The following is a 12336-nucleotide window of genomic DNA, read 5'->3' on the forward strand; positions in this document are numbered from 1 at the left end:
TTGAAATTAAAAACTCTAAGCAAGGTTAGATAGCAGGTAAAAACATCTGAAGAGACAATTAGAAAACAACAAAATGAATTACACAGAACTCAGTACACAGAGGCAAATAGGAAGAAATATAAGAGAGTTAAGAGTCAGAAAGGATAAATGACATGGGCCAATATGCTGTCTATTTGGGGTTCAAGAAAAAGATAATAGAGAAAATAAGGGGCAATACTCAAAAAAACCACAGCTGAAGTTTTTCATAACATTCAGACATCAAAATGAGTCTCTAAAAATATAGATAAATCCACACATAGACACATTAAAAATAAAGATCATCAATGACAAACAGATCTTAAGAGCAAATAGAAATGATGGATTACCTAGAGGAAAAATTCAATTGACAGAAAACTTCTAAATAGCAGCAAAAGAACTCAACAAAATCTCTTTAAAATACTGACAGAACACAAATGTAATCTACAATTTCATGGCAAAATAAAGACATTTTTCTGGAAAAAGAAAAAGGAAAGGCTAAAAGAGTTTACCATTAACAGACTTTTTAGCATTGAATTCCAGGAATGTCAATTAGCTGGACCAGTTTCCAGAGTACACAGAAGATGGCTTCAACTTTTTTTTTTTTTTTTTTTTTTTTCTGAGACAGAATCTTGCTCTGTCACCCAGGCTGGAGCACAATGGCACGATCTTGGCTCACTGCAACCTCTGTCTCCCGGATTCAAGCGATTCTCCTGCCTCAACCTCCCACGTAGCTGGGATTACAGGCACCCATCACCATGCCCAGCTAATTTTTGTATTTTTAGTAGAGACAGGGTTTCACCATGTTGGCCAGGCTGGCCTCGATCTCCTGACCTCGTGATCCACCCACCTCAGCCTCCCAAAGTGCTGGGATTACAGGTGTGAGTCACCGCACCCAGCCGGCTTCGACATTTTTTATCAGGATAAAAGCTTAGGAAAATAATTAAGACCTTAAATTATCCTTTCAGAGGCCAGGCATGGTGGCTCACCCGTGTAATCCCAGCACTTTGGGAGGCTGAGGTGGGTGGATCACGAGGTCAGGAGATCGAGGCCAGCCTGGCCAACATGGTGAAACCCTGTCTCTACTAAAAATACAAAAATTAGCAGGGCGTGGTGGTGCATGCCTGTAATCCCAGCTACTCAGGAGGCTGAGGCAGGAGAATCGTTTGAACCCAGGAGGCGGAGGTTGCAGTGAGCTGAGATCGTGCCACTGCTCTCCAGCCTGGGTGACAAAGCAAGACTCCATCTCAAAATATATATATATATATGTGTGTATATATATATATCTCCATATATATATGTGTATATATATATCTCCATATATATGTGTGTATATATATCTCCATATATGTGTGTATATATATCTCCATATATATGTGTATATATATCTCCATATATATATCTATATATATCTCTATATATCTATATATATCTATATATATCTCCATATATATCTATATATATCTCTCCATATATATCTATATATATATCTCCATATATATCTATATCTATATATATCCTTTTAAAGGTTATTTACAACGTCAAGTCCAAGATAATTTATTACAATTGTATATTTTCTGTCTACCATTTGGGAAGATGTAAAGCCTATTTCTATTTATTTAGTCATTACCCTTAAAATTTTAATATTCCTACTTAACTGAAGAATATCTGTAGTTGGTCAGTATCTTTATATCTTCCGAACGATACAAGAACCTAAGAATCAGTCCCATCCAGGCTTAACAGTAAAGTGTTTTAATTCTACTTTTTTATCTTCAAAAACTAAATATAATTATTCATTTTTAATTGTATCTTAATCTTTTTTGCACTCTGTTTTAAATGCTAAATAAAAAGATCTCTTCAGAAACTATTAAGGAGAAGTATTAAAAATTTGCAATAAAGATTTGGGAGGGCATGAGACAAAATCAGTATCTCATAAGTAGTTCCTGAATAAGATCTGTTCTTACTTGTCACACATGCCTGCAAAATGTCTGGTACAAGAATATGCACAGCAATATGAATAGCAACTGTATTCATAAAAACCAACAACTGAAAATCCCTTAGGTATCCATAACTATGTTAATGAAAACAACAAACTATGGTACATTTATATTATAGATACTATTCAATGATAAAAACGAACTGACTACAAACACACACAACAAGAATAAATCTCAAAAATACTACACTGAGTTAAAAAAAACTTACACAAAAAAATATACTGAATGATTCCCTTTATATAAAAATCTAGAACAGAGATAAGCTAATCTTTAGTGAAAAAAAATAGAACAGGGGCTGCCTCTGGATGAAGAGGGGTGAAGAATTTTATTCTACATAAATTTTATATTGAAAGAAAAAATAAACAAATATTATTAAAATCCAGTTAATAATATACATACTGAAGCATATAATTTCCAACTTATTTGGAAATGAATCCCAAAAATAAGACCAATGACAGATAGATATACTATGAGATCAAGCATAGAATCTGATTAGTAGGTACATTAGGTTACTATTACTACTGTAACAAATAACAACAAACTTAGTGGCTTAAAACAACTCAAATTTATTCTGTTGCAGTTCTGGAGGTCAGAAGTCCAAGGTATCTGCAGGGCGGCATACCTTCTACAGTCTCTGGGGGAGAATCCATTTCCTTGCTTCTTCCAGCTTCCACTTACATATGCTCCTTTGTTCATAGCATCTTCCTCCATCTTCAAAGCTAGCAGCATAACATCTTCCAATCGCTTTCTCTTCGACTATAACCTTTAGTTCCACTATCACATCTCTTTCTCAGACTCTGATTCTCCTGTCTCCCTCTTATATGAATGCTTATGAGTACTCTGGGCCCATTCGAATAATCCAGCATAATCCCTCCATCTCAAAATGCTTAATTTAATCACACCTACAAAATTCCTTTTGCCATATAAGGTAACATATTCACAGGTTCTTGAAATTAGGACATGGACATGCTTGGGTGCCATATTCTGTCTACCACAATGGGTATATGGGTGTTCACTGTAAAGTTCTTTCAAGTATTACGTATGTTTGAAATTTTCCTACTAAAATGTTGAGGGGGAAATCTAGGAATACAGGTCAAGTACTGCCATCAGGGTAAATGGGAAAAACAGTAACAGTCTTTTTCTAATGAAAGTAAGGGATTTTTTCCCCTTTTTAAGAAGAAAGCTCGCTTTTCAATGAGGAATTTGATTGCTAGTATTATATACTTTTACATTTGATTATTAAAAACATTTTCCTCTTCATCCAGGGATGGCATCTGGATGCACTCAAAATGGTCCAGCATTTGACGTATCATCATGGGCTTTCCTACAATACAGCCTCTAACAAAACTAGGCTGTCCCAAACCCCTGGTAATAGAATTGTTTACCTTTATACCAAGAAGGTTAGGAAAGCACCAAAATCTCCACGTGGCATGCCTCCAAGTAGATTTCAAGGAGTTTGTGCTGTGAGACCTAAAGTTCTTATGAGGTTATCTTGAAAAAATGTGTCAGCAGAGCCTATGGTGGTTCCATGTATGCTAATTGTGTCCATGACAGGATCAAACATGCTTTCTTCATCAAGGAGCAGAAAATCCTTGTGAAAGTGTTGAAGGCACAAGCACAGAGTTTGAAAGCTAAATTTTAAAATGAAGCTTTCTTGGGTAATAAAAGAAAAAAAAACGCTATTCCTTTTCTAATCTGAAATTTTTCAGAAAATTTTTAAAGGAAGCATATTTTTTAAGTTGGAAATATAAACAGACCAAAGTATAAAATTTAAAACATAATAAAACAGAATACTAAGTTTTAAATAGTGACCAGAAGTTGTTTCACTTAGGAAAGATAACATTTTAAGCTAATTTTACAAAAACAGTTCTTTATAATACTTACCCAAAATACCATTTTTAGCAGAATTTCATCTTAAAACAGACTTTTATTACAATAATAAGTAGCTTTAAATAGGATGAACACTGTGGTATTTAAATTTTGTTATTGTAACAATAAATTTCAATATTTTAAAATCCTAGAACAATATTTGTATTATTATATAATAAAAATGTTGTTTCAGATCTTTTTCTCTCATTTATAGCTTATTTTCAGAAAGTCAGTAAATTCTATTGATTCTTCTTTCTGCCTCTTCTGTTCTATCTTCATGGTCATATATATGTCCTAGTGAACTCATTTCTATATTCTTATTGCAATAGTTTTACGGTTTTTTTTTCTCTCCAGAATCTTCCAAGCTCCAATCTATCCTATATAGAGTTAAAATTTAGACCCATACAAGTCTCAGAAATAAAATGCTTTTTAATGGGATTTGCACAATATAGATATCCTGCTGAAACCAACATTTTTTCCTTTTTTTTTTTTTTTTTTTTTTCTTGAGATAGAGTCTTGCTCCGTCACCCAGGCTGTAGTGCAGTGGCGTGATCTTGGCTCACTGCAACCTCCACCTCCTGGGTTCAAGCAATTCTTATGCCTCAGCCTCCTGAGCAGCTGGGACTACAAGCATGCGCCACCATATCCAGCCAATTTTTTGTATTTTTAGTAGAGACAGGGTTTCACCATGTTGGCCAGGCTGGTCTCGAACTCCTGGCCTCAAGTGATCCACCTGCCTCGTCTTTTACAATTTTATACTAGACATATCCTTTAAGAAAAAATCACAGTTATCACTTTTTTAAATAAAGATATTTGATTCTTTCAACCCAGAATATTTACTACATACATTTATTTTGTCACTTAATCATATACTGCCTTGTTTCATTATTTAATCATTTCATAGGCATCTATATAATAACCTTAACAAAAATGTAATCTCCCCAAGAGCGATTATTTTTCATCAGCCATGTGTCTAAAGAGGGTGCTATCTGTGCACTCCCAGGGACTCAATAAATACTAGCTGACTTATCAAGTACTTAATCTGAAAACTCTTCTTTTATTTTGTGCTTTAGTTTCCAAATTCTTATTTCCCATTCCCTGATCATTTACTTAATCTGTCCTATTCTCTTTTACTTCATTAATTGGACTATATATTTTATTTCTAAACAAGAGGGATTTTTTAGGCTTTTTATTCTTTAAAAAACAATAAACTGAACAAAATCAAGTTTTCTTATTTAACAAAAGCATTTTAAAAAGGAGCTTACCCTTCTCATACGCAATTCTTCTAATGCCTCCAGTAAACTTGTTTTGAAATCTAATAGCTGAATAGAAAACAATGTCTCTGAAGAACTTTGAAGAGTAAAAGTAGATGATGACTCAGTATTGAAGTTGCTTTCCATATTAATATTTATTTCCTGTAATGTAAAAAGGTCTTAACTGAAAAAAAATTATCTAGGTTTTTCAAGTAAAAGCATAGTTACCATAAAAATATAACAACCTGTATCCCATAATCCTCCAATTTCAGCACTGAATAACAGTTGTGTCATCACTCCACTCTAATGTTGACCAAAAAAACACTTAGCAAAAATGGTATTATTCTGTTTCCCTATGGTTGAAGCTTTTTCTGGTAGCTGAGTACCCTCAAAGGCTAAATTTTCTTCCCCTAAAGACCCATCTTCTAAAGGCTGGGTTCATGATGTTGCAGGCAAGTTGCTTCATGCCAAAGCTGGGATACACATTCTGCTTCCTAAACTTTGCCTTGACATAAAGCTTCTTTGCAAAGATGATATGAATAGTAACATGCAATCTTTAAACTCAACATAGTTGGAAGACGAAGGCTGGAAAAATTGCCTTTTATTAAAAACCAAGATAGTTAAATATTTTTCTCAACCCAGAAAATGTATGAGTCAGGCTGCAAGAAACTTTTCAACTTTTCAGTATGAAACAATGATCAATTCACAGGTAGTTGCAAAAGAATGTACGGTGAAGTCCTATACACCATTCTCTCAATAACCCCCGCAAATGTTAACATCTTGTATAACAAGAGTACAATATTAAAAATGTGCATCTGACTTTGGTACAATCCACGGAGCTTATTAGCACTTTACCAGTTATACATGTACTTATTTGTGTGCATGTGTCTGTGTGTATATATGCTTTTGGCAAGTTTATCATATTTATAGCTTCATATAACTATGACCTCAATTTAAGATACAGAACTCTAGCATCAATACAAGCTTCTTCAAGCAGCTTCTTTGTGGTCATACCCACTCTCTTCCCCCATCCTTAACTCTGAGAAAATACTAATCTGTTATCTATCTCCGTAATTTTGTTGTTTCAGGAGTGCTCATAAATGGAATCACACATCATGTAACCTATAGCTTTTTTTTTAAGGTTCATCCAGATTGTTACATGTATCAGTAATTCATTCCTTTTTATTGTTTAGTAGTATTTCATGGTATGAATGTATTATTTACTTAACTACTCACCCACTGAATAACATTTTAGTAGTTTCCAGTTTGTGACTATTATGAATAAAGGTGCTATAAACATTTATGTACACATTTCTCTGTGACCATAATTTTTCATTCCTTAGAGATAAATGCCCAAGAGTAAAATTGTTGAGTTGAGTGAATATTGAGTCCATTTTTAGTTGTAAAGGAAACTGCCACATTATTTTCCAGAGTGGCTGTACCATTTTCCATTCCCACTGGCAATGTACAAGTAATACAGTTTCTCCAAATTTCCACCAGCATTTGCTGTTATCACTATTGTTTTTATTTTAGCCATTCTGATAAGTATTATACTAATAAGCATTCTCCAGAGAAACAGAATAGGATGGGTATGTGTGTGTATATATGGGGGGGTGTATGTATATATGTGCAAAAGACTCATATGCACATATATATAGACACAGACCTACACACACACACGCAGAGAGAGAGAGATTTTAGGGAACTGGCTTACACAATTGTGGCGGCTGACAACTCTGAAATCTTTAGGGCTGACCAGCAGGCTAGAGACTCAGGAAAGAGTGGATGTTGTAGCTCAAGTCCAAAAGCAGTCTGGAAGCAAAATTCCCACTTCCTTGGACAACCCTAACCTTTTTCTCTTAAGGCCTTCAACTGATTGGATGAGGCCCACCCACATTATGGAGAGTAATTTGCTTTACTCAAAGTCTGCTGATTTAAATGTTAATCACAGCCATAAAATGCCTTCACAACATTATGTAGACTGGTGTTTGACCCAATATCTGGGTACTACAACCTAGCCAAGTTGACACATAAAATTAACAGCAGTGTGCATGAAAGAAACTTTCTAAAAGGAAAATTTCCATTCCTGAAAATGATGAGGTATGTTATTTGGACCAATCCTCCTACTAAAAATAACTAAAAATTCTAAATAAAACATTTTAAAATCTTCTCAAAACCATCAAAGACTGAAAAGATAATAAAAAATTATGGAATCAAATTCTAAATTCTGAAAGAGACCAAGAACCAAGAAGCAGACCAAGCACTAACAGCTATCTTTACCCTGTGGGCATTTGGCAAATGAAGCAAAATTAAACTATAGCCCTTATGGAGTCTGATTTAAAATGTATGAAATTCAAACTTAGGGCTTACCAAAGTCTAATAAGAGACTCACTACATTAAGTAGAATTCAAAAGAGTTAAACTCTCAGGTAAGGCTGAACCAAAAGTAACCCACCTTCTACAGGAGAGGTGCCTTGGTGTCAAGCAAATAAAGTGTAAAGGAAAAGAAAAGGGAGGGAGAGACAAAGAAAGAGAAGAGGAGAAAGATGGCCAAATATGAACAGCTCCAGTCTACAGCTCCCAGCATGAGCGACGCAGAAAACGGGTGATTTCTGCATTTCCAACTGAGGTACTGGGTTCATCTCACTGGGGCGTGTCAGACAGTGGATGCAGCACACCGAGTGAGAGTGGAAGCAGGGTGAGGCATCGCCTTACCCAGGAAGTGCAAGGGGTCAGGGAATTCCCTTTCCTAGCCAAGGGAAGCCGTGACACACAGCACCTGGAAAATCGAGTCACTCCCACCCTAATACTGCACTTTTCCAAGGGTCCTAGCAAACGGCACACCAGGAAATTATATCCTGCGCCTGGCTCGGAGGGTCCCACACCCATGGAGCCTCGCTCGTTGCCAGCACAGCAGTCTGAGACCTAACTGCAAGGCGGCAGTGAGGCTGAGGAAGGGTGCCCACCATTGCTGAGGCTTGAGTAGGTAAACAAAGCAGCCAGGAAACCCAAACTGGGTGGAGCCCACCGCCGCTCAAGGAGGCCTGCCTGCCTCTGTAGACTCCACCTCTGTGGGCAAGGCATAGCCGAACAAAAGGCAGCAGCAACCTCTGCAGATTTCACTGTTCCTGTCTGACAGCTTTGAAGAGAGTAGTGGTTCTCCTAGCACAGAGTTTGAGATCTGAGAATGGACAGACTGCCTCCTCAAGTGAGTCCCTGACCCCTGAGTAGCCTAACTGGGAGGCCCCCCAGTAGGGGCAGACTGACACCTCACATGGCCGGGTACCCCTCTGAGACGAACCTTCCAGAGGAACGATCAGGCAGCAACATTTGCTGTTCAGCAATATTCGCTGTTCTGCAGCCTCCGCTGCTGATACCCAGGCAAACAGGGTCTGGTGTACCTGAAAGGGTATTGAGTGGACGTCCAGCAAACTCCAACAGACCTGCAGCTGAGGGTCCTGACTGTTAGAAGGAAAACTAACAAACAGAAAGGACATCCACACCAAAACCCCATCTGTATGTCACCATCATCAAAGACCAAAGGTAGATAAAATCAAAACGATGGGAAAAAAACAGAGAAGAAAAGCTGAAAATTCTAAAAATCAGAGCACCTCTCCCCCTCCAACGGAACGCAGCTCCTCGCCAGCAAAGGAACAAAGCTGAATGGAGAATGACTTTGACGAGTTGAGAGAAGAAGGCTTCAGATGATCAAACTTCTCCAAGCTAAAGGAGGAAGTTCGAACCCATCACAAAGAAGCTAAAAACCTTGAAAAAGATTAGACAAATGGCTAACTAGAATAACCAGTGTAGAGAAGTCCTTAAATGACCTGATGGAGCTGAAAACCATGGCACGAGAACTACGTGATGAATGCACAAGCTTCAGTAACGGATTTGAGCAACTGAAAGAAAGGGTATCAGTGATTGAAGATCAAATGAATGAAACAAAGCGAGAAGAGAAGTTTATAGAAAAAACAGTAAAAAGAAATGAACAAAGCCTCCAAGAAATATGGGACGATGTGAAAAGACCAAATCTATGTCTGACTGGTGTACCTGAAAGTGACAGGGAGAATGGAACCAAGTTGGAAAACACACTTCAGGATATTATCCAGGAGAACTTCCCCAACCTACCAAGGCAGGCCAACATACAAATTCAGGAAATACAGAGAACACCACAAAGATACTCCTCGAGAAGAGCAACTCCAAGACACATAATTGTCAGATTCACCAAAGTTGAAATGAAGGAAAAAATGTTAAGGGCAGCCAGAATAAAACGTCGGGTTACCCACAAAGGGAAGCCCATCAGACTAACAGCAGATCTCTCAGCAGAAACTCTACAAGCCATAAGAGACTGTGGGCCAATATTCAACATTCTTAAAGAAAATAATTTTCAACCCAGAATTTCATATCCAGCCAAACTATGCTTCATAAATGAAGGAGAAATAAAATACTTTACAGACAAGGAAATGCTGAGAGATTTTGTCACCACCAGGCCTGCCCTACAAAAGCTCCTGAACGAAGCACTAAACATGGAAAGGAACAACCAGTACCAGCCACTGCAAAAACATGCCAAAATGTAAAGACCATCGATGCTAGGAAGAAACTGCGTAAACTAACAAGCAAAATAACCAGCTAACATCATAATGACAGAATCAAATTCACACATAACAATATTAACCTTAAATGTAAATGGGCTAAATGCTCCAATTAAAAGACACAGACTGGCAAGTTGGATAAAGGGTCAAGACCCATCAGTTTGCTGTATTCAGGAGACCCATCTCATGTGCAGAGACACACATAGGCTCAAAATAAAGGGATGGAGGAAGATCTACCAAGCAAATGGAAAACAAAAAAAAGCAGGAGTTGCAATCCTAGTCTCTGATAAAACAGACTTTAAACCAACAAAGATCAGAAGAGACAAAGAAGGCCATTATATAATGGCAAAGGGATCAATTCAACAAGAAGAGTTAACTATCCTAAATATATATGCACCCAATACAGGAGCACCCAGATTCATAAAGCAAGTCCTTAGAGACCTACAAAGAGACTTAGACTCCCACACAATAATAATGGGAGACTTTAACACCCCACTGTCAACATTAGACAGCTCAACAAGACAGAAAGTTAAAAAGGATATCCAGTAATTGAACTCAGCTCTGCACCAAGTGGACCTAAGAGACATCTACAGAACTCTCCACCCCAAATCGACATAATATACATTCTTCTCAGCACCACATCACACTTATTCCAAAATTGACCACATAGTTGGAAGTTAAGCACTCCTCAGCAAATGTAAAAGAACAAAAATTATAACAAACTGTCTCTCAAACCACAGTGCAATCAAACTAGAACTCAGGATTAACAAACTCACTCAAAACCGCTCGACCACGTGGAAACTGAACAACCTGCTCCTGAATGACTACTGGGTCCATAACGAAATGAAGGCAGAAATAAAGATGTTCTTTGAAACCAATGAGAACAAAGACACAACATACCAGAATCTCTGGGACACATTTAAAGCAGTGTGTAGAGGGAAATTTATAGCACTAAATGCCCACAAGAGAAAGCAGGAAAGACCTAAAATTTACACCCTAACATCACAATGAAAAGAACTAGAGAAGCAAGAGCAAATGCATTCAAAAGCCAGCAGAAGGCAAGAAATAACTAAGATCAGAACAGAACTGAAGTAGATAGAGACACAAAAAACCCTTCAAAAAAAAAAATCAATGAATCCAGGAGCTGGTTTTTTTGAAAAGATCAACAAAATTGATAGACTGCTAGCAAGACTAATAAAGAAGAAAAGAGAGAAGAATCAAACAGACACAATAAAAATGATAAAGGGGATATCACCACCGATCCCACAGAAATACAAACTACCATCAGAGAATACTATAAACACCTCTACACAAATAAACTAGAAAATCTAGAAGAAATGGATAAATTCCTGGACACATACACCCTCCCAAGACTAAACCAGGAAGAAGTTGAATCTCTGAATAGACCAATAACAGGCTCTGAAATTGAGGCAATAATTAAGAGCCTACCAAACAAAAAAAATCCAGAACCAGATGCATTCACAGCCGAATTCTACCAGAGGTACAAGGAGGAGCTGGTACCATTCTTTCTGAAACTATTCCAATCAATAGAAAGAGAGAGAATCCTCCCTAACTCATTTTATGAGGCCAGCATCATCCTGATACCAAAGCCTGGCAGAGACACAACAAAAAAAGAGAATTTTAGGCCAATATCCCTAATGAACATCGATGCAAAAATCCTCAATAAAATACTGGCAAACCGAATCCAGCAGCACATCAAAAAACTTATCCACCATGATCAAGTGGGCTTCATCCCTGGAATGCAAGGCTGTTTCAACATATGCAAATCAATAAACGTAATCCAGCATATAAACAAAACCAAAGACAAAAACCACATGATTATCTCAATAGATGCAGAAAAGGCCTGTGACAAAATTCAACCGCCCTTCATGCTAAAAACTCTCAATAAATTCGGTATTGATGGAACATATCTCAAAATAATAAGAGCTATTTATGACAAACCCACAGCCAATATCATACTGAATGGGCAAAAACTGGAAGCCTTCCCTTTGAAAACTGGCATAAGACAAGGATGCCCTCTCTCACCACTCCTATTCAACATACTGTTGGAAGTTCTGGCCAGGGCAATCAGGCAGGAGAAAGAAATAAAGGGTATTCAATTAGGGAAAGAGGAAGTCAAATTGTCCCTGTTTGCAGATGACATGATCGTATATTTAGAAAACCCCATCGTCTCAGCCCAAAATCTCCTTAAGCTGATAAGCAACTTCAGCAAACTGAATTTGCAAACTCAGGAATACAAAATCAATGTGCAAAAATCACAAGCATTCTTATACACCAATAACAGGCAAACAGAGAGCCAAATCATGAGTGAACTCCCATTCACAATTGCTTCAAAGAGAATAAAATACCTAGGAATCCAACTTACAAGGGACATGAAGGACCTCTTCAAGGAGAACTACAAACCACTGCTCAATGAAATAAAAGAGGACATAAACAAATGGAACAACATTCCATGTTTATGGATAGGAAGAATCAATATCGTGAAAATGGCCATATTGCCCAAGGTAATTTATAGATTCAATGCCATCCTCATCAAGCTACCAATGACTTTCTTCACAGAATTGGAAAAAACTACTTTAAAGTTCATATG

At 37.2% G+C, this 12336-nt stretch overlaps 1 protein-coding gene and 1 pseudogene across 1 annotated transcript in view; one reads left to right on the forward strand and one right to left on the reverse strand.

Annotated features, from left to right (window-relative positions):
• Nucleotides 1-12336, reverse strand: part of CCDC73 (coiled-coil domain containing 73) — a 191523-nt gene that overhangs the window by 151601 nt on the left and 27586 nt on the right. Inside the window, exon 2 of the mRNA XM_009460189.5 lies at nt 5147-5296. Coding sequence (XP_009458464.3) covers nt 5147-5281 — 135 coding nt within the window. The 5' untranslated portion in view covers nt 5282-5296. The remainder of the gene's footprint in view (nt 1-5146; nt 5297-12336) is intronic.
• LOC129136296 (large ribosomal subunit protein eL34-like) lies at nt 3252-3654 on the forward strand (annotated as a pseudogene).

Source organism: Pan troglodytes, chromosome 9 (assembly GCF_028858775.2).
Source record: "Pan troglodytes isolate AG18354 chromosome 9, NHGRI_mPanTro3-v2.0_pri, whole genome shotgun sequence".
NCBI classification, from domain to species: domain Eukaryota; kingdom Metazoa; phylum Chordata; class Mammalia; order Primates; family Hominidae; genus Pan; species Pan troglodytes.